The following is a 24,060-nucleotide window of genomic DNA, read 5'->3' as shown; positions in this document are numbered from 1 at the left end:
GTTCGGTGGGTGTTGGTATGTCTGCAGATTCTTTTTTAGAGAATATTCTCATTTCGTCTCGACATCAATCTGCCACTGTAATGCAGTACAACTTAAGCGTCTTTGAGTTCTTGAAAAAGTGCTTTAAAAACTAAAAAAAAATAAAAATAAAAACCAAGATAGTCCCCCTTTTACAGGTAAAGCAAACGGACAACAGAAACCAAGAATGTTGGCCAATGAATTCCAGAGATTTATGGACACCAACTGTAATTTAACATGCAAACTAAAACAAATAGATGGGCTTTAAAACATCACGAAAACAATTTAAACCGGATACTTTATTTTTTTTTTAATATTAGCTAGTGATTTTTTGATCCAATTATGTTTTTCCCAGTATTTGTTAAGGCATCATTATTATTATCACCTTCTTCTTCTTCTTCTTCTTCTTCTTCTTCTTCTTCTTCTTCTTCTTCTTCTTCTTCTTCGTCATTATTATTATCACCTTTGTCTACATCAATGGAGCTGAGGAGAAAATAAACAGTATTCATTTCTTGGGAATCAGCATCACAAAGCAAACAAGCTGGTGACAGAAACATTAAAACTGGTATGGTATTGTTCAGGGCCCAGGACAGGAGGGCTCTGCAGCGGGCGATTAACACGCCCAGAACAACATTGGCAGCATCGACCGGCGTCACTGATATTGGTGACAAGAGGTGCCTGCACAGAGCCCAAAGGATATTGAAATACTCAGCCTGTACACCCTACTGCTGTCGGGAAACAGATACACAAGACTTCAGAGCAGCTTCTTTCCTCAGGCTGAGGAACTCCTAAACTCATCCTGAACCTTTCACCATTATTATTATAATTATTATTAAATCTCTTTTGTGTGTGTTGGTTATAGTGTTCCTATCTCTAAAGCACCTCTCCGTCTAATCTGACCCTGTTGTGCTGACTGAGGGGAACCAGGTTCAATCCTCTCAGTCTGTCTGTGTGCGGTGGCTTGGGGAGGACGATGGTGAGCACTGAGCACTAAGGGTTGGTCACAGTTCACAACCGGTCACCTGATTGGCTCTCAGCCGCTGAGGGAGGCTGTGACGGATGGCAGATGTTGACATATAGAGCTTCTCTAAGAGCCGATGAGACAACACACCTTCCACTGCTGTAACACAGGTAAGTCTTTCTGATGCCAGCAAATGTCTCCACTGTGTCACATTATTTTGAGTCCTGTTTATCAGTCTTGAATATCTAAGATAAGCACCTGCATCTTCTTTGTGTGTTGTGACGTAATTTCATCCATACTGAAAGCCTCAAAACTAATGTAATTATTTATCCAAATCGAGCGTCTAAGACAGATGATGTTCATAATGGGTAAGAACCAATGGAATGGGAGATTCCTTTTTGCTGCAGAAAAGGAAGAAAAGGAATATATATATATATATATATATATATACTGTATACACAGTATATGTATGTGGGCACAGATACAGAAGTATTGAGTTGTTAATTTCTTTATACAAACGTTGCATTTGTGTTTCTCTTGGGAAGCATCAGCCTTGATTGTTTTTAACATATGAATTGAATCAGTTTTATAGATCTGATCTGGGTTGAGGTTTTTTAAATAATCAAAGTGAGTGTGTTTCTTTTTCATCTGAGACGGTTTTAAAGGGATTAGGAAGCAGAGTTCAGTCCGTTCGGATCTTAACTCAATTAACTGAGCGAGGTGAAATCATGTATTTATTTATATACAGTGACCAAAAGATACAAACTCCTCTACGACAGTTGAGCAATTAGGGGTTAAAGGGATAGTTCGGAATTTTGGACATAAGACCTATTTTCCAAGTCAGCCGGTGTGTTCGAGACGTCTGGAGACGTTTTCAAGACATTTCATTCAGTTCTTCTAGTTGCCGAGTTCGCTTGTGCTATGGCTAGAGCAAGTCAATGGTTCTAGTTAGCATGGCTTTAAAAACAGTCTTGCCCACTCCACAGTGCACCCGAGGCAAATCCATTAAAACTCTAGAGTGTCGATGTACATATCTGTGTTGATAGAATAATATTTGAAACAAAACTAACCTCGCATTGCATGAATCATCCATTTTTGAAGGACTAGTTTCTCAGCAGCAGCGGAATTTTACTTTGCTCTGGTTAGTTGTGAAGTAACCACAACACTGCAACAGAGTAGCGCGTGACAGAAGCCCGGCGGGACACAGTAGCCTTTAGTCGGCCCTTATGCCCCCAAGGCTGTCTGAAAAGCACTTGGACCTCACGCAAACACGGGGCAGCACACGGCCACGCGAACCCACAATTACGCACCGCGAACCCGCAGTTCCGCTCCGTCCGTAGAACTGTAAACCCTCGGACGCGTTGCAGGGGATTCCCTCCTGGCACCACCAGTCTCCGTTTGTTCGGTCCCGGTTCTCAGCTCCAGCGGGGGCTATCTCGGTCTCCACAGACGCTCGTTCACATTCTGCCCTTTGAGCATCCCTCTCGCGCAATTCTTCCTCTGTATATTCAGGCTCGTACAGGTACGGTTGGGTTTGGGTGGAAAATAACTCCTCATCAGAGTCTTCAAAAGTTTCAGTATATTCTCCAAAAGTGGCCATTTCTGTGAGATTGAAGAAACTAGGGGTGCAGTCGAATAGTCTTTTTTGCTTAGGAAGGTTCCTAACTGAAGAAGTGACCCGGAAGTAAACAAGTGGCCACCATGATAAGAGCTGTTCGAATTCTCTAAATGCAAAGGAAAGGAGCTCCAATGCTTCCTTTCAGAGCTCCTTTAGCATCGGATGCAACGGACCTTCCTATGCGAAAGGAAAGGAGATTACGCCGACCCACAATTCTTTGCGAGAGCAACATTTAAAGTGCCGCACACCTCGGCCGTTCATGAAAACAAACAATATGCCTATTTGCATATTTAACAATTACTTTCATGCAGACATATAGTAATTGGAACTGCGTTGATAAATGTGTGTGGAAAGTGATAATAATTTAATGGTATTTTTTTATTTGTTTCAATCATGTTACAAATGTTTGAAAAAAACGAAACTAAAACCACAAATGAAATGTAAATACAGCAAACGGTCAAACAGGAAGGAGGAGCTGCTGGACCTGAAGCCGGTCAGTGGACCAGCTGTTTATAAAACCAACATGTGGAGAAGTGGACGATGCGCTTTTTGTAGTCCATTATTGTAGTTTCTCCAGTGCAGATGCACAGATGCAGAATGACAGCAGGTAAACAAACTATTATAGAACCGGTAACTTATAAGTGCTAGGTGATATCAGTCCGCCGCTGCCATAGCCTACTAGGAAGTATGACACGCTGCTGCTGACATAAATCCTTAAAAATGCAAGGTTGGTTTTATTTCAAACATTCTATCAACACAGATATGTACATCGATAGTCTGCCGTTACAATGGATTTGCCTCAGGTGCACTGTGGAGTCGGTATGAGTGTTTTTAATGCCATGCTAACTAGAACCATTGACTTGCTCTAGCCATAGCACAAGCGAACTCGGCAACTAGAAGAACTGAATGAAATGTCTTGAAAATGTCTCCAGACGTCACACCGGCTGAGTTGGAAAATAGGTCTTATGTCCAAAATTCCGAACTATCCCTTTAAGATTAGTTAATAGAGTGCCTTGGGTTTTTGATTCCTTTAGTGGATTAGTGTTTTTTTTTTCCATACTGACTGACTTATTTTTAAGAGACTCTGGTAAACACAGCAGTTAATGTGTTGCTTTTGTGTGACTCTTTGTGGAGAAAGAGTCACACAGTTTGACATTTAATCAACTAATCGTGAGAGGAATTTTAAGGGCAATCCTGCTTTCCTGAAAGGAAACGGGCAGTTTTTGAAGAGATATCCTGGAGTTATTTTCAAGTTCACTCGGTGCTGCTACATCTGAGGTGTAGTTGTTTCAAAACGTTGTGTATTACTTTTTTAAATGTACAGACACTTCTAAGTAAGGGACAACACTGATGATGTACGCTAGTGTGTCATGCAGTTTGGCTACAGAAGTACGGCGAACAGCTTGTCAAGATATGCAAGAACATCAACCACCAAAGATGGTGAATGCAACCTCAGCAAAAGAGACTTTCCAGATGTGTTCCAGATTAGCAAGTGTCCACATATCTCCATTATTTGTTATGTAACGTCACACCAGTGAGACATTACGAGCATCAAGTCACTGGATGATGCAACTGCGTTATCTGTACTCCTGTACACCAATTTACCTCCGATAACAACACACACAGAGGGAGAGTTGCATAGACAATAGTACATATATTACATATAGTACATACAGTACATATAAAAGTACATATATACTATATATAGACTGGTGACTCAGCTGAATGCATCCATGGTTGTTCGTAGTGACAGCAGCTTTTCAAACATCAACAGAACATGTGGATGTCCTTGTTAAGGCCTTCAAGCAATTTTGATCACAACATGCTTATTAACAATGACAAACAGTTACATAACGAGCAACCATGCAGATGGAAGTCACCAGTTAGCTCGGTCACAGGTTAAACTGAAACACCAGTTGCTCAGAATGATCCTGTCAAAATTCTGTCGAACTTGAGTCCGTTGGAACGTCGATTCTGAGCCCCAAACATCCAGACATTTGATGTTGCTAACAGTTTTAATTTGATGTTTTAAGCTCTAACTGGTCTGGATGGCTGGGGTCAAACACTTCCGCTGCCAACATATTTTTGATGACACTGTAAAAGGGTCTATATACTGTAAGCCATGTATTCTCTGCGGCAAATGAAGTAAACTTTGTGTCGAGTTAACTTGCAGCATATCAGGCGCTGCTAACTGGGAAAAGAATAACTAAGATAAAACTTTAAAGCAAATTTTAAGGGAAATATAATGAGCAGTGGCCATACAATAGCTCAAGAAATAATTACAATTGGATTCAACTGCAAATCAACGTGGACAACGGTGATTCTGCTGTGTGACTTCCCTTTGAATTTGTCTTTGGATCATAACCTTTGTACCCAGGTTCTGATTAGAAACCCGTGCCATGGTCTTGTCAAACATGAGTAGTTTTAATAAACTGTATGATGTACGAAGGTTTTATTACATTGCGGTTTCATTCCTTTGACGTGTGGTGACAAAATTGAGATCATCATGTTGACGCGTCTCTTTCTTTCTTTCAGGCGTCGCTGACTTGCTCCATCATCATGAGTCCTAAAAATGTTGTTTTCAAGAAAATTTGCAAGGACAAGTCGGTGAGTTAAAATGAAATCAGAAGTCAGAATCTGACTTGTTGCTGATTTTCACATGTTGGTGTTTAATAATAAAAGCACTATAAAACATTGGAAAATTGTTGTTGAAAAAGTCAAACACTGACTTAAAATCTGAAAAGCAAATGTCTCAATATTTATACTCAACGTTTAAGGGACAAATTAAGTTATTTAAAGGGACACTGAAGGATTTTGTGGCATCTCGTAGCGACGTTGCAGATTGTGCTCACCCCTCCCCTTCCAAGCGTGTCAGAGATCTACGGTGGCCTCAGAGAGTCAGTGTTTGGTTTGTCCATTCTGCGCTTTGGGTAAATCAAAACTCTCTTATTTGATATTTCCTTACTCCTCGCTGGAACCGGAAGGCATTCAGTAGCGAGGATAGATCTCTGAGGAATACGAGCGAGGATACGTGACTGCAGCCTTCACAGGGGTCGTCTAATGGCTGACCCCTCATTGGATATCAGTTACTGACTGGACGCTGCAGCTCATTGGACTGATCTGATACATCTCAACATCCCTTGAGTTTCATACTGGAATTTAATGTTTTATGATTCACCATCTGGTTAAACATGATAATTGTAGGTCAAAAGATAACTTACAGATAACTTGATTACTCATGAGAATGATTTGTCTTCTCATGATCTGCTAACCTATCTGCCATTAATTATTATTATGGATAAATTATTAAGGTCGGAGAGAATGGGGTCAGTCTGTCAGCTTTCATTTTTCTTCTTTCTTTCTTTCCTTTTTCCCCTGAAACATTTAGTCTAATAAATCATTTCCACTGTTCAAAAGACCATCATCATATTCCATCCATCCATCCATTTTCTTCCGCTTATCCGGTACCGGGTCGCGGGGGCAGCTGCCTGAGCAGGGACGCCCAGACTTCCCTCTCCCCGGACACTTCCCCTAGCTCCTCCGGGAGGACCCCAAGGCGTTCCCAGGCCAGCCGGGTGACATAGTCACTCCAGCGTGTCCTGGGTCTTCCTCGGGGTCTCCTCCCGGTGGGGCATGCCTGGAACACCTCCCGAGGGAGGCGTCCAGGGGGCATCCGATGCAGATGCCCGAGCCACCTCAACTGGCTCCTCTCGATGTGGAGGAGCAGCGGCTCTACTCCGAGCTCCCCCCGTGTGACGGAGCTCCTCACCCTATCTCTAAGGGAGCGCCCCGCCACCCTGCGGAGGAAGCTCATTTCGGCCGCTTGTATCCGGGATCTTATTCTTTCGGTCATGACCCAAAGTTCATGACCATAGGTGAGGGTAGGAACGTAGATTGACCGGTAAACCGAGAGCTTCGCCTTTCGGCTTAGCTCTCTCTTTACCACGACGGACCGATACAGCGACCGCATTACTGCAGCCGCTGCACCGATCCGCCTGTCAATCTCGCGTTCCATCCTTCCCTCACTCGTGAACAAGACCCCAAGATACTTAAACTCCTCCACTTGAGGCAGGAACTCCCCCTCAACCTGGAGGGAGCAAGCCACCTTTTTCCGGTCGAGAACCATGGCCTCAGATTTGGAGGTGCTAATCCTCATCCCGGCTGCTTCACACTCGGCTGCAAACCGCCCCAGGACATGCTGGAGGTCCTGGCTCGAAGGAGCCAACAAGACCACATCGTCCGCAAAAAGCAGGGATGAAATCCAGTGGCTCCCGAACCAGATCCCCTCCGGCCCACGGCTGCGCCTAGAAATCCTGTCCATAAAAATAATGAACAGGACCGGTGACAAAGGGCAGCCCTGCCGGAGTCCAACATGCACCTGGAACAGGTCTGACTTACTGCCGGCAATGCGAACCAAGCTCCTGCTCCGGTCATACAGGGACCGAACAGCCCTTAGCAGAGGGCCCCCGACCCCGTACTCCCGAAGTACCTCCCACAGAATGCCACGAGGGACACGGTCGAATGCCTTCTCCAAGTCCACAAAACACATGTGGACTGGTTGGGCAAACTCCCATGAACCCTCGAGCACCCTGCGGAGGGTATAGAGCTGGTCCAGTGTTCCACGGCCAGGACGAAAACCGCATTGTTCCTCCTGAATCCGAGGTTCGACTATCGGCCTAATTCTCCTCTCCAGCACCCTGGAATAGACTTTCCCGGGGAGGCTGAGAAGTGTGATCCCCCGATAGTTGGAACACACCCTCCGGTCCCCCTTTTTGAATAGAGGGACCACCACCCCGGTCTGCCAGTCCAGAGGCACTGTCCCCGACTGCCACGCGATGTTGCAGAGACGTGTCAACCAAGACAGCCCCACAACATCCAGAGACTTGAGGTACTCAGGGTGGATCTCATCCACCCCCGGTGCCTTGCCACCGGGGAGCTTCTTAACTACCTCGGTGACTTCAGCCCGTGTAATGGGTGGATGAACCTCTGAGTCTCCAGCCTCTGCTTCCCCAATGGGAGACGTGTCAGTGGGGTTGAGGAGATCCTCGAAGTATTCCTTCCACCGCCCGACGATATCCCCAGTCGAAGTCAGCAGCTCCCCACCTCCACCGTAAACAGTGTTGGTGGGGGGCTGCTTCCCCTTCCTAAGGCGCCGGATGGTTTGCCAGAATTTCCTCGAGGCCGACCGATAGTCCTCCTCCATGGCCTCCCCGAACTCTTCCCAGACCCGAACTTTTGCTTCAGCGACCGCCCGTGCTGCAGCACGCTTGGCCTGCCGGTACCCGTCAGCTGCCTCGGGAGTCCCCCGAGCCAACCAGGTTCGGTAAGACTCCTTCTTCAGCTTGACAGCATCCCTTACTTCCGGTGTCCACCACCGGGTTCGGGGATTGCCACCACGACAGGCACCGGAGACCTTACGGCCACAGCTTCGAACAGCCGCGTCAACAATGGAGGCAGAGAACAAGGTCCATTCGGACTCAATGTCCCCAGCCTCCCTCGGGATCTGGTCATAGCTCTCCCGGAGGTGGGAGTTGAAGACCTCCCTGACAGAGGGTTCCACCAGACGTTCCCAGCAGACCCTCACAACGCGTTTAGGTCTGCCAAGTCTGTCCAGCTTCCTCCCCTGCCAGCGGATCCAACTCACCACCAGGTGGTGATCAGTTGACAGCTCAGCCCCTCTCTTCACCCGAGTGTCCAAAACATACGGCCGGAGGTCAGATGACACAACCACGAAGTCGATCATTGACCTCCGGCCTAGGGTGTCCTGGTGCCATGTGCACTGATGGACACCCTTATGTTTGAACATGGTGTTCGTTATGGACAAACCGTGACCAGCACAGAAGTCCAATAACAGAACCCCACTCGGGTTCTGATCGGGGAGGCCGTTCCTCCCAATCACGCCCCTCCAGGTAACACTGTCGTTGCCCACGTGAGCGTTGAAGTCCCCCAGTAAAACAATGGAGTCCCCGGTTGGAGCACTCTCAAGTACCCCTCCCAAGGACTCCAAGAAGGCCGGGTACTCTGCACTGCCGTTTGGCCCATAGGCCGAAACAACAGTGAGAGACCTATCCCCGACCCGAAGGCGCAGGGAAACGACCCTCTCGTTCACCGGGGAAAACTCCAACACATGGCGGCCGAGCTGGGGGGCTATGAGCAAGCCCACACCTGCTCGGCGCCTTTCACCGCGGGCAACTCCAGAGTAGAAGAGAGTCCAGCCTCTCTCAAGGAGTTGGGTTCCAGAGCCCAGACTGTGCGTGGAGGTGAGCCCGACTACCTGTAGCCGGTAGCGCTCTACCTCCCGCACTAGCTCAGGCTCTTTACCCCCCAGTGAGGTGACATTCCATGTCCCCATGGCTAGAGTCACCGTCCGGGGATTGGGTCGCCGGGGCACCCGCCCAGGACAGCCACCCAAATCCCACCGCACCGGCCCCTTCTGAACCCTCCTGCGGGTGGTGGGCCTACAGGAGGGCGGGCCCACGTCGCTCTTTATATCATATTCTTGGTCATTAAATAATGAATTCCCATCATCATCAATATCAATAAATACTTAATAAATGATGTGTAAATATACACAGTAGGCAGTATTTACACAGTATTTTAAATGTACAATGCAAGTTTATTCATGTTTTTCTGCGTCCTTCGGTTCCTTGAAAGGCGCGATATACATTTAAGTTACCAGATGTTAAACAGGTAACAGGCTACAGAGAGCAACTAATAAATACTATTAGTACAGGCTCTCCAGCTGTTGAATCCAATCTAATGAATCTGATCTAGCTGTGATTAGAAACAGATGTGGGAAGCATCAGAGTGAAGGACATCTTATTTCCATAGTCTGGATAGAAAGGTGCGTTCGCACCAAACGCAAAGCAAATTTAGTGCACGGTGCTATGGCATACAAACTCAATGCAAAGAAGGAAATACATTATTTTAAGTGTTGATGGAGCAGCTACACAGCCAATCTTCCATCAATCCAGACTCCATTCAGAAAACAAGCATTTGAAAAGTTGTTTACATGTCGTCTTGCAGACAGACCTAACAGATCATGACTTTGGATTTTTTTCTTCTTCTTTTTTTTTTTTTACAAACTCTCGTCATGCCTCGTTATTTCAGCATCCTTTTCAGTGAATCCAGCTTGGTGAAATTCAATGAGCACCTCTGGATGATGTCATGGACTCTTTCTTGGCATCTCTGGGACCTAACAAGTGAAGTGGCTTCATTTTTCAGAGCCAGAGGATGCTGCCTGGTCTCTCCTCACATGGTTTCCTTGCATCTCTCTATTTGTCCCGAGTGTGAAAAGACTAGTGAGAGAAACGTGGATGCAATGAAAGAGACGATATACATATGAAGGGATCACTAGGAAAACGCAACAATTCTTTGTTTCACTCCTGCTGTTATGACTGGACCACAGTGTCTCATTCATTGTGTTTATCTCAGGATGAGAGAAATGACCTGATGTATCGAAGGGCAGCCATGATGAAAGTGGGGTGAATCCCCTAAAGAGCTCCCTAGATTTAAAGATATTCACTTTATATAAAAAGCCACACAACATTACTAATTCATGCAGCTTTTGAATAACAAACCTGGGTGCATGATGTGTTTATTTGTGAATCGTATCCTCTGATGACCCACCAGCCCTTCCCCTCAATCATTTGTTAATGGATTTATGTTTGATAGTAAAGAGGATAACCGCCTCAGATACAGCGGATCAGGAAGTGCTATGTTTTTACTGACATTTTCCGTCTCACTGAATTTAATAATGTAAAGAGCTGATCCTCAGAAGGTCGGCGCGACAATGTCACTGAAATGTGAGCTGTGGTTGAGAACTTTATGTCAAATGTTTCTGTTTTATAACAGAATGATGTTTAAGGTCTTCTGGTTGTCGTGTTTTACATCTCTGATATATTCTGGACAAAAAGCTGTTTAATTTGAATGTGTTTTACATTTTTCTCAAAGGCAAGAAAAATAATAATAATTGTGAACAATGCTTTATCATGCTCTGGTCAGTTTCGGTCTACTTATCATCCATCACATGTCTTCCTTCAGATGAAAGAAAACGTGTCTATTTGCGTCAACAAAATGTATTAGATAATGCCTCATTTGCATGTTTAAACATAGCAAAACATAATTGATGTCAGTAATCAACTGGGGAACTTTCATAGTGATATCTATAACAAAATGTTTACCCTATTAATTTTACAATCCATATCTTTCATGATATATTCTAAAGGTTTTTACAGTTTGTTAATATCATTCATAGCCTTTCTCATACAACATTTTATTACTAAAAACATGGAGAAAATATGTTTTTATTTAACAGGAGAGATCCAAAATTGGCTGTGTAAAAACCTTTGACTACAACATGTTTAAACAAATTGAAACAAGAATGAACATATCTAATGTTCAGATATTATGTTAAGATATCTGTTCTATAAATGCATGTAAATTACCATGTATTTCATAAGAAAATGCCTCACTTGCATTGAAATACAAAAAAGAATCGTCTTAATGTAAGTAATAAATCTATTCACTTTTTGTTTTGTTTTTCCCCGTATTATATTTCTATTGTGGGTTTTTCTGTTCTCACACATAAAACAACAATAAACAATAAATAAAAGACAATAAAAAAATACAATTAAGTGAAAGAGAGAAGCAAATCCTTCAACTACAACAATTGATTTAAGGTTTTCAGATTACAGCAACATCTTGAGCAACATTACTCATTATTACAGCTGCATGCTAGTATAAAATATTTTAAATTACATCCCATGCAAAGTTTTCCACAATAGATTTTAATGTGGTTTGGATGTTTCCATGTATCAGACAGTTACTGTTGATCAGAAGATAAATCAATTCAAAATAATTCGACTACAGGTGAAACTCCTGTTTGTATTCCATAATCCTATTTAACTTGTTTAATATTGATTTTCCTAGGTCGGGGTCTACATGGGGAGGAGAGACTTTGTGGACCGCGTCGACTCGGTCGATCCAGTGGGTGAGTTTTCTCACTAAGCAAACACAAAGCAGTGAAGTCACACCGGAGCCGCCGTTGCCCATCATTTTTTATCTTTATGCTCATCATTAAAACAGGTTGAGGTGAACTTTTACAAAAACAAAATAGTTGTTAGTTGTTATGATGAAAAATAGTCTTGGGCTGGTAGATTGGATTTTGGCTGCTTTTGTCAATGTTTGATGGGGTTTTGTATATTTCATATTGTATTATTTTGTTTGTCGTCCCACTCATATTATTGACTCATTTCATTTGAGAAGTATTTGATTGACATTTCAATCATCGTTAGAGACACTGGAGAACCTACTTACCTCGATGCCATCATCATTAACACTGATATATCAATGTGTGTATTTGATTGTCCAACTGCACACTTTGTAGCGTCCGGTTCTGAAAAGTGAAGCCAAATTGAAGTGCCTTACACTTCCATTCCTTCTATGGGCCATTAGGTGGCGACAACATCAGAGAAAAAAATTCATCTGATTGCGTGGAAGTGTATGAGAAAATTACCCTACTTCAATCTTAGCTTATTTTACAATAAACATTGTAATGTATGGGTTTAGTTTGCTAGTCTTCTTCAATCCAGCATGATGTTCATTTCGTAAATTGTGGTCCATTTGGAATAAAATACATCATAAAGCAGGGTGTGGCTACCTTGAGATTGACAGGTCGCCATCCTTGGTCTCGCTTCCTCGCTAGAAAAGAAGTTAGCTATGATGACTTTCACACTTTCCTGTAAAGTTGACCTTGAATTATGAAGCTATCTTTGTCAGCAGCTTCATACTAGAGGCCAGATTGATCCAAATCCAGCAAGGTTGCTGCTCTGGGTGCCGCTTGTTATGTTGGAAGTAGGATTGGACCCAAGCACAAACACAGACAAGCTTATTGAAGGTTCTGATCCCAGCTTACATTGGGCGAACACATAGGACAGGACGCCAGTCTATCACAGAGCTGACATGTAGAGACACACAATCATTCACACTCACATTCACGGGCAATTTAGAGTCACCAATGAACCTATCCCCATCAATGAACCTATCCCCATCCTGCATGTCTTTGGGCTGTGGTAGGAAGCCGGAGAACCCGGAGAGAACCCACGCTTACACGGGGAGAACATGCAAACATATATATGTATATGTCCAGTGAACTGAATGCTCTTGTATATCAAACTGATCCAGATGATTTTTTTTTTTACAGTATTACATGTTCTGCCCCTGCTTCGCAGTCTAGCCTGCTACATCAGCTCGGCAGATAGCTAACAGTGAAGAATGAAGCAGCTTGTTTCCTTTCCAAAACTTTATTCAGGAAGCACAGTAAAACTGGACAGATACAAAATACATATTTCAGTATCTCATACAGACATTGTTCAATATCAATATGTATATATTGTCTGTTTAAAATGCTCTACAACAAATGCGCTAGTTTAGGGCTAACGTCTATAGGAAATTCCATTAAGATGCTAGCGATTAGCATGTGATAAAAAATACACATTCTGAACGAACTTGCATTCATTAACAAAGGTTTTCATTACAAGTATTGCTTAATACTCAATGTCACAATAACTGTATGACATGTACTTACAGGCACACGTGTTTTCTGGCCAACCAAAATTAAAAGAGAAAACTACCAGCTTTACGATACTTCACCATGCATCATTGAACTACGGCAAGACTGCTACAAAAACATTGCTTAGGAGTGGCCACTAGAGGTCTCCCTTTTACCAGATAAATATCAGAACATCACATTACACATTGCACTCACATTTCCATGGAAACTGTTACTGTATTCTTATTTACATAGAGCAACTGTCTTACACCACATTAAACAGACATACTCAGCACCCAGTCCTTACTCCTCCTCCTCTTCCTTAAACAGGCAGTTACCTCTTCATTGTTTACCTGACCAGGTTCCTCCATGTTCAGATATTGTGGTTCTCTGTTCGAGTCGAGAGCTATAAATATGTTTGAAAACAGCCGTCCTCATGCAAAGCACCTGTCAGCTAACTGGAGATAACGTGTGGACGTTACAGACAAATCCATAGTACATAATGATATTCATGGTAAATATATATATGCCTGACACATTTAGACAGTTGACCTGGACAATAATCACATTATCACAGTAATCACATTATTGTGCATGTGATGACTTACACAATTAAATAATTCATACATGTTTTGAAGAGAACAACTATTCAACTGAGAAACAACATGATCAGTTTTGATCAGACAGATATATTCAATTGGTAATTGTGTAAATTGTAAATAGTTGTATGAATTACATATATTGCAGTTTTTTACGATTGTTTACACACTAAAATAAAAATGTTCACACAATTTGTGAAAATTCTACTCCAAGGAGCAAAACACCTCCACAGATTTGCACAACATTACACACAATGTCTGCTTCACCCTTTTTGCAAAACATTACACACAGGGATTTGTAAAACTCTACACACATTTTCACACCTTAGACACAGATAAGGATTGTGAGGTTACTTCCTTGTCATTACAAAGCCCCGGATTGCCAATGACCACACTAATGAACAAATTGGATAATCACATCCACCAAGTGTGGAAGCACACATGTGCTTATTTGAAAACACAGCACTCAGGTGTGCTATAAAAGGCAGCAGGTGAGTTCACCTGTCTTCAACAACAATGGAAGGAGCTAGAAGAAGAAGAAGAAGAGTGAGAATGAGAGGGGGAGCTTAAAGAGGAGATGAAGGAGGTAGAGGAAGAGGAGAAGAAGGTAGAGGAGGAGGCCCAAGTAGAGGAAGAGGAGAAGAAGGAGATAGAGGAAGAGGTAGATAAAATAAATATTTGAAATATTCAGTCTGCAGCATCAGTGTTGTGCAGTGCTTGGTAAGTTTATAATAGGCCCATTTGTGTACATTCTCCCTATATCTCAAACTAATCATGAAGAATGTTGTGGGTTTGTCACTATTTTTTTGACATCTAAATTATCCCTTACATAACAATGTCTGGCCAAAAATCTAGCACATGCTATATCCTAAAATCAGTTTTTTTTACAAATGTGTTTTTTATTTATCACAGCAGTGTGAAACTGCTGCAATAGTGTCTGATCATTGAGGACTGTGTTGGTTTAAATGAAAACTAATAGCATTTTCACAAATATGTGTATATGTTTTGACTGAAGTGTGTCATTTAGCAAACAATCTAGGAATTATGCAAATTGAGTTTGGTGTTTGGATAATTGTGATTATATTTTGAAAAAAAGAACCCGGTTTTCAAAATTGCATGTAAACAATTGAAAAAAACTGTAAAAAAAAAAAAATCTGTTGTCAACTAGTGCTTAGTGGTTTGGAGGTCTATCTCTGGGGACTCTGAATTGCCCGTAGGTGTGAATGTGAGTGTGAATGGTTTGGAGGTGATATTCATTATCTGAGAATTGTGCCAAAGCAATTGAGAAAAAACCTTTTTCTTTTACCACTAGATGGAGTCCTCCTCATTGATCCCGAGGCTCTACAGGGCAGGAAAGGTCGGTAGTCAAACACGCTCTTCATTCACAACACTCCAGGATGTTGATCCAGGATCACTTTAAAGTTAAAATGATTTCATTCGAAGCAGCTGTTCTGATCCAGAACACTCCTTTTAAATGTTTTCCACAGATGAAATCCTCTGTTGATGTTTTCAGTTTCAAATTGATTTATTCTGAAGTAGCTTTTAGTCTGTATACATAATTTCAATCCACATGTCTTCTGCATCTTCTCATCAAGATTCTTAGTTCTTATTTATGTTTTGTTCATTTCAGATACATCTCCCCAAAACTCAGCGAGACAGATATGATGTCATTGCAAACCTAGTGATCTCTAATAAAGTAAACCAAAGTTCTGAGGGGTTGAACAGGATTTGGACAAATAGCAGTTAAATGTTGAATTAATGTTAAAGAGTTAAGGTTTAAAGAAATGCAGTGGGAATTATTCAGACATTATTTATTCTTAACATTTTAACATGTCATCATTATACTGAATGTTTTCACATTATTATAAACAATTTGGCATAGTTCTCAACATGTTGATGTTCTTCTCAACGTTTCAAAGTCATACTGAACATTTTGACCTTACTCCCAAAATTGACATAGGCCTAGTTATCTCATCATTCCAATGTTATTCTCAACATTTCAGCTCTTTCCAAATTCGACAAATAAATGAAAGAGTTCAAATTAAAGAAATTGAGAGGCAGTTATTCAGAAGCCCATCCTGCTTCTCATTATTTTGAAATGATGCTGCTGTTACATCTCATCATAGGACACATACAGTATATCATTGTGTACTTTCATTGTTGTATTTATTTTTTGTGCAGTATGTAAGTACATGAAGGTAACAAACAAAGGGAATACACTTTTCCAGTTAATGTCCATGTTGAGTTCCTCGTATTGATCTCAGCCCACAGTGACAGTGTCTCCCTGTCCTCCAGTGTTCGTCACCTTGTCCTGCATCTTCCGGTACGGCAGAGACGACATGGACGTGATGGGAATCGCCTTCCGCAGGGAGCTGTACCTGTCGACCCGGCAGGTGTACCCGCCTCTGCAGGACCGCGAGAAAGGAATCCATACCAGGACGCAGGCCAAACTGCTGCGCAAGCTGGGAGACAACGCCTATCCGTTCTTCTTCGAGGTGAGCTCACGCTGCTTTTCTGAGGAAGAAGAAAGCCGTCACTTATGTGGAAACTTGAGCGCAACACTTCAGATTATATTCCTGCATTTAAAACATTAATTTCATCAAACTAGACAACCATCAGATAATGGAAATGTGTCAACAGAGATTGTTTTTGGTTTCACTGTTATTGTTAACTTTAACTCCAGTTTGGGGGATTCTGTAGCTCTCAGCTCAGTTGAGTTCTTCTCAACAATATTTTCATAAAAAAATCATACATTATGATGATTAGTACATAGTAAAAACTGTTTACAGTTAGCATGTAGGATTAAATTGGGTCAGTCTTTTTACTGGATAGGTTTAATAAAACAAAATAGATATTGTATTAATCACATTCCCCTCATTGCCTGATTGCTTGAACGGTAGAATATAAAGTTATTTAAATACATATACATTTATTTGACTTCATCTGTATTATATACATTTTTCAAGCAGTAGGAAATTAAAGGCTGACAGACTGACTTCGTGTTTTGTGTCTTTTCAGTTTCCTGACAACCTGCCTTGCTCAGTGGCTCTCCAGCCAGCGGCCAATGATGTCGGCAAGGTAAGATCCCAACAGTGGAATCAAACCAGGACTGATGAACTGAATGAATCACATGGTGGTGACAGCTCCTCCCTCTTCTTCTGCAGCAATGTGCCGTGGAGTTTGAGATCAAGGCGTTCAGCGCTGTGAGTCAGGACGCTAAAGTACGCAAACGGTGAGTCCATCCTCTACGGGAGATTATTAGGCCAGGAATACGTGAAAAAAATGTGGGTACGATTTCTAATTAAATTTGCCTTTTGGGAATAAAGTCTAAAAGTCGTGAATTAAGTCTAAATTTCAGTATATGTGCTCATGCTAGTAAATTTAAAAAGTTCAAAGTTTATTCTTCACATCTCAGCTTTAAATTAAACATCTCAGCTTTATACTAAACATCTCAGCTTTATATTAAACATCTCAGCTTTATACTAAACATCTCAGCTTTATACTAAACATCTCAGCTTTATACTAAACATCTCAGCTTTATACTAAACATCTCAGCTTTATACTAAACATCTCAGCTTTATACTAAACATCTCAGCTTTATACTAAACATCTCAGCTTTATATTAAACATCTCAGCTTTATACTAAACATCTCAGCTTTATACTAAACATCTCAGCTTTATATTAAACATCTCAGCTTTATACTAAACATCTCAGCTTTATACTAAACATCTCAGCTTTATACTAAACATCTCAGCTTTATACTAAACATCTCAGCTTAAAATTAAACATCTCAGCTTTATATTAAACATCTCAGCTTAAAATTAAACATCTCAGCTTTATACTAAACATCTCAGCTTTATACTAAACATCTCAGCTTTATACTAAACATCTCAGCTTTATACTAAACATCTCAGCTTTATACTAAACATCTCAGCTTAAAATTAAACATGTCAGCTTTATACTAAACATCTCAGCTTAAAATTAAACATCTCAGCTTTATACTAAACATCTCAGCTTTATACTAAACATCTCAGCTTTATATTAAACATCTCAGCTTTATACTAAACATCTCAGCTTTATACTAAACATCTCAGCTTTATACTAAACATCTCAGCTTTATACTAAACATCTCAGCTTTATATTAAACATCTCAGCTTTATACTAAACATCTCAGCTTTATATTAAACATCTCAGCTTTATACTAAACATCTCAGCTTTATATTAAACATCTCAGCTTTATATTAAACATCTCAGCTTTATATTAAACATCTCAGCTTTATACTAAACATCTCAGCTTTATACTAAACATCTCAGCTTTATATTAAACATCTCAGCTTTATATTAAACATCTCAGCTTTATACTAAACATCTCAGCTTTATACTAAACATCTCAGCTTTATATTAAACATCTCAGCTTTATACTAAACATCTCAGCTTTATACTAAACATCTCAGCTTAATACTAAACATCTCAGCTTTATACTAAACATCTCAGCTTTATACTAAACATCTCAGCTTTATACTAAACATCTCAGCTGTGGTAACAATTAACAATTGTTTAGCCAGGTGGCACATATAGTGGCCAATTAGCTCCTGTAGTGTCATTTTGAATGGCACTGTTTTGAAATAGCATGTGACTTTATATCAGATTGTTGTGTCTAATGCAAAGAACTGTGTTCAGTGCATTTAAAAAGTGTCATTTTCAATTGCAAAATGTCTGTAAAGCAGAAAATGTGTTTAAAGTTTTGGAGGCTTGAGGAGAAATTTTGCTCTGTGTCAGTTTAAATATCTGTGCTATCCATGTCATTTTACTGTCTTAGCAATTGGAAAAAACTGTAACAATTTTACTTGATTCTTTATTTCATCATTTCAATGTTATAATTAACCTTTTGACATTATTCTCAACAGCGTTATTACCAACAATTGAATGTTATTCTCACAGCAGTTTTATGTTTACCAAATGATTTCAACTTTCGGATAAACCTTTTAGGATAAAATAGATTTTGTTTTGTTCAACAGGAGCACAGTGAAGCTGATGCTCAGGAAAGTCCAATACGCTCCGGACAACGAAGGAGTGGTGCCTTCTGTTGAAACCACCAGAGACTTTGTCATGTCAGATAAACCACTGCATGTCAAGGCTAGTCTGGACAAAGAGGTGTGTTGCTCCACGGTTATCCTGTTTAGTTCATGACATGATATCTTCAATCTGGCCAATCAAATATCAATCTGTTCTGCATTATCACCATGCATGTGTTGCTTTTTACATCCTTTAGACACTGTTTTATAACTCTGATCGTGAGGGTTTTTGGGAGTACAAGTCAGAACCAGAAGCTACCTAACATTTCAATGTTAATCTCAACATTCAAACATTTTACTCAACATCATTTCAACCTTATACTCCATTTTTTGACACTATCATTGTTCTCAACATTTCAGTATTATCCTCAATATTAAAATGTTATTCTTAACCCTTTCACATTATTCTCAACATTTTCACTTTTTCAAATTTGCACAAACAACATCAGTTGAAACCGGCAGAATCTATATTTATTATTTGGAAACTCTAAATGGGCAAGATGAAAAAGGGGGAGGTAGCTGGCAATGATCCAAAAAATATGAAAACATATATCTTTCATAGCTAAGTTATAAAGAGCTTAATTATTTAAACTATTATGCTGGGAAGAATTGCAGATCTTCTGGCCATCTGCCATATTGTAATTTATTTCTCTTGATCACCTTGTGAAAAGATTAACTGCTGAATGTTGTTGACTTTCTTGTTTCCAGATATACTATCATGGTGAGACCATCAAAGTGCATGTCAGCATCACGAACAACTCCAGCAAAAATATCAAGAACGTCATCGTCTCTGGTAAACATGACCGCTCATATTATATTATTTATACTAAGAAGATGAATTATCATTCAAAACATGCACATACTGGAATGTGGAGATCAATAATGAGCTGGCTGAGCCGAAATAAGTTACGAGTCAACCGGAAATAGTTTTAAGGATATTCAGGTTATTTGTGGGTAGGTAAGTTGAAATTAAATGTAAGCAATTATTAGTCAAATATTACCTAAAGGCTCATATAAATATTTAAAGTGATGGTTCGGAGTAAAATGCACCCTAGGTAATTTCCACCATGATATCCAGCCAAATACCCACTCAGAAGCATTTTTAGCGATGGTCAACATTGGTCAAGATAGGGCTATCAGCCGAATGGCCTAGGACTGGCGCTATGGTACATTATGTATATCTCGTAAATTACCCCACAAATAATACATGGAATGTTACCAAACCTCTGCAGTAGTACACATAGGGTCTGTACTCACAAAACGAGGCATTTAAAAGTTTGTAAGTACACCAGGAGTTTATTTAAAAGAACACTTGCCTGATAGCTTCTATCCTCTGCTGCTAACGCTACCGCTGCGTCGACGCCACTTCCGTGTTTACCCAGCTGTTTACGTGACGCGAGTTTCATGCGAGATTATGTAAAAGTTTTGCAGAATTTTTATAAATGCTTGTATTATGAGGTCAACAAGTGTTGACAAGTGTTGACCTCATAATACAAGCATTTATAAAAATTCTATGTGTACTACTGCAGAAGTTTGGTAACATTCCATGCATTATTAGTGGGGTAATTTACGAGATATTCATAATGTACCATTCGCGCCAGTACTAAGCCATTCGGCTGATAGCCCTATCTTGACCAATGTTGACCATCGCTAAAAATGCTTCTGAGGGGGTGTTTGGCTGGATGTCATGTTGGAAATGACCTAGGGTGCATTTTACTCTGAACCATCACTTTAAGTAATAATTATTCTCTAAAACATCATTGGTTGAATGACTCTAATGGCGAGAAGGTGCAGCCCGTACTGACCACAGATAACTGCGTGAGTGGAGAATAGACATGGAGTCCGTGTGGGAAAGCAGGTGAGGTAGAGTTCCAGGCGCAGTCGAGTTGAATGACAACATCGAGGCGAGTTCCTGTCCACCCGCACATCACTGGTGGATGTAGATATAATTAAAAGAGAATCTAAATGTTTGACCTTTTGTTGCAGGAACAAGTTTACATGTTAGACATGCTTCTTCTTCTCCTCAGTGGATCAGGTCTCCACGGTGGTGTTGTACTCCAATGACAGCTACATCAAATCTGTGGCCATCGAGGAACCTGGGTAATGCACACACGACACTTTTCAAAATGACAAAGAGGGTTTTCAACAGCATGTCTGTTAATATAAACATAACAAAACTAAAAAACTGCACACTTCATGTGTACAGTTCAGTCATGACAGCAATTAAAGCTCCAAAAATGTGTAACTATTCTCTGTACATCAAATTCTAAGGTGGTAGATGAAAGTTTACAGGTGGATCTGATATCTGGTGAGAACAGCCAGCTGACTGCCTAAAATGGATGGAAAAAATAAACTCTCCCTTTTCCTCACTATAATACCATTAAAGAAGATCTATCTCAGCTGTATGCTACATCTATCTAAAGAAACACTGTGTAGTGAATAACATCCATTTAAGTAGATCAAACTATTGCACATTCTAACCGGGCAGCAAACATGTGGCGTTATTATAGACAAAGCTTTTCAAGTTATAATATTTCAATCGAGTGAATCATTTGACCACCATTGTTCAGTGGAGTCTCTGTCTTCGTGTCTCAGGGACTCAGTGTCTTCTGGAGCGACGTTGCAGAAAGTCTACACGCTGCTGCCTTTGCTGGCCAACAACAGGGAGCGGAGGGGCATCGCTCTGGACGGCAAACTGAAGCATGAAGACACCAACTTGGCCTCATCGAGCATGTGAGCAAACACAGCCACCACTCTCATTAAAACATGTTAAGTTGATCCCGCACAAAGCGACAGCTCCATCATGATTTATGTCAAATGTTTTTATTTCTTTCAGTGTCAAGGAAGGTGTGCTGAAGGAAGTTATGGGGATCATGGTTTCATACAAAATCATGGTGAAGCTCATTGTTGGAGGGTCAGTCACCTGTGTGTGTGTGTGTGCGTGTGTGTGTGTGTGTGTGTATTTGTGTGTATTTGGCAAATCGCCCTTCATGCCACTTTCCACTTTAGTCTGCATTTCTGCAGAGAATTACTCACACATCTCAGTGTTGTGAAACTCAATATAGGAATACCCAGCCCCATTCCCACACAACAAAACTGCATTGTGAATTATGTATTTGCTGTGGATAACGTTTGCTCTTGACATCTGCTGAAGTCGACGTAGATTAGTAGGAGGGGATGGGTTAAAACTATGTTTTTTAAAAAATATTTTTGTACTTGTAACCAAGTACTTTTCTTACTTAAAATGTTGTTGCATTTACAATCAAGCAATTTTGGTAAACATGGCAGAGGTTTATGGAGGCTAGGTCACCAATTGTCGATGGACGATAACGTAGTAACACTGCTATGGTCCTTTGAGGACTCGCTGTAAAATTGAAAGGCTATTTGAGTTGAGCTATTATAATACTGGCAGAACCTCTTTCAGGGCCTCCAGGATCCATTTCTAACACGTCTGTTCTCTGAAGAACTTGGATGGCTAATCAGGTTCTTAGAGGAACCCCTTTTTCCAGATCGGTCTGGAACTACTTTGCTACTATGGGGCGACTGTTGGCCAATGTTCTGAGGATCGGTGGATTGAACCCCGCCCTTGTCACTGTGTCATGGTCGTTGTGTCCTTGGGCAAGACACTTCACCCAGCTTGCCTCGTGTGAATGTGTATGACTGCTGTATGTTTGAGGTGGGGGTCGGAGGGGCCGTAGGCGCTGAATGGCTGCCACGCTTCCGTCAGTCTGCCCCGGGGCAGCTGAGGCTACTACCGTAGTTTACCACCACCGGTGAAAGAATGGAACTTGTAAAGCGTCTTTGGGTTTAGAAAAGCGCTATATAAATTGAATGAATTTAATTAATTTAATTAATTATTTTGGTTGCTTCAGATACATGTGCAAAACTCAAACCACCGTCTGCATTATCAACAGTCACTTGAGCTAAACAGTTCACATCACCTGCAAAACCGAGCCGGGTGCAGCGAACAATCCTCATGGCAACGACACACACTTCCATCACACACCAACACACAAGTTAGACACTTTTCATCTTTACAGTTTGAATCATTTAAATGATTTGACACAAATCTATATTTTCTTAAAAGAAAAAAGTGAAAAAAATTTCACATGAAAATTCATATTTGATAACATCAAACACCAGTTTTTTTTAGGAATGGCAATCAGCACTATATATATATATATATATATACTCCTGGTGAATGACGCTGGATGTGCAAATAAAGTAAATATAGTGATGATATGTTAACGTTGTGTTCATTATTTGTTTCTGCACACAAATGCATAAATAAATCAGGTATTGCAGGTTTGATTGAGATTATCCATAATATTGTGATATAATACTGATATAAACATATTTTAAATTATTGTTGAATGTCTGTGTTATGTGAAAAATCAAAACATTTTTTAATTTTTCATCTTTCTCTCTGCTGTGTTCCTAGGATGATGGGATCAAGGTGAGTTCAAGCCGACCTGGTTTCATTAACAGTAATAAATAGAAAGTGACAAATGACAGCTCAGATTGGAGTTTTCTACTTACTATTATATAAAGCATTATTCGTTTATTATTGAACTTGAAATACGGTTATTTTAAAACTATTAATAATCATTTTTTAAATGATTTATTGTTTTACACCTCATTGAACACATTTTGGGTTAGGCTTAGTAAAAAACACTTTGTTTGGGTTTGTGTTACAGTGAGGTTGGCCTGGAAGTTCCCTTCAAACTGATGCATCCTAAACCTGATGCAGGTAAGGAAACAACATTCACTCACTCAGTGTGTTTTTTGGCAGCTATAAACTTCTGTTGATTCTTTCTTGATTACATGTAGCTTCCCCAAAAACATCTACCCACCCATCCAACCACCCACCCATCCATCCGTCCATCCATCCATCCAACCAACCACCCATCCATCCATCCAACCAACCACCCATCCATCCGTCCATCCATCCATCCAACCATCCATCCATCCATCTATCCATCCATCCATCCATCTATCCATCCATCCATCCATCCATCCATCCATCCATCCATCCATCCATCCACCCATCCATCCATCCATCCATCCGTCCGTCCATCCATCCACCCATCCGTCCACCCATCCATCCATCCATCCATCCATCCATCCATCCATCCATCCAACCACCCACCCACCCACCCAACCATCCATCCATCATCTATCCATCCATCTAACCACCAATCCATCCATCCATCCATCCAACCACCAATCCATCATT

The 24,060-nt window shown here is 40.9% G+C and overlaps 2 protein-coding genes across 3 annotated transcripts in view; one reads left to right on the top strand and one right to left on the bottom strand.

Moving 5' to 3' along the window:
* The window catches only part of LOC311012962 (uncharacterized protein), a 324,166-nt gene that overhangs the window by 81,887 nt on the left and 218,219 nt on the right, over window positions 1-24,060 (bottom strand). The gene's annotated exons all lie outside the window — the stretch shown is intronic.
* saga (S-antigen; retina and pineal gland (arrestin) a) lies at window positions 1,004-23,749 on the top strand. 2 transcript variants are annotated; one of them, XM_084006857.1, is made up of 14 exons: window positions 1,004-1,149; window positions 5,133-5,204; window positions 11,529-11,589; window positions 15,061-15,105; window positions 16,044-16,243; window positions 16,767-16,826; window positions 16,913-16,980; window positions 18,768-18,903; window positions 19,533-19,617; window positions 20,852-20,924; window positions 21,420-21,557; window positions 21,661-21,738; window positions 23,266-23,280; window positions 23,522-23,748. In XM_084006857.1, the coding sequence occupies exons 2-14, from the start codon at window positions 5,157-5,159 to the stop codon at window positions 23,631-23,633; spliced, it is 1,119 nt and encodes a 372-aa protein (XP_083862983.1). In that variant the 5' UTR covers window positions 1,004-1,149; window positions 5,133-5,156; the 3' UTR covers window positions 23,634-23,748. The 2 variants fall into 2 exon arrangements, with proteins under 2 accessions (XP_083862983.1, XP_083862984.1); XM_084006858.1 differs by lacking the exon at window positions 23,266-23,280 and having other exon boundaries at window positions 21,661-21,753; window positions 23,522-23,749.

Source organism: Eutrigla gurnardus (assembly GCF_963514095.1).
Source record: "Eutrigla gurnardus genome assembly, chromosome: 4".
Lineage (NCBI taxonomy): Eukaryota > Metazoa > Chordata > Actinopteri > Perciformes > Triglidae > Eutrigla > Eutrigla gurnardus.
The sequence above is the reverse complement of the archived record's forward strand: the minus strand, read 5'-3'. Positions and strand labels throughout refer to the sequence as shown.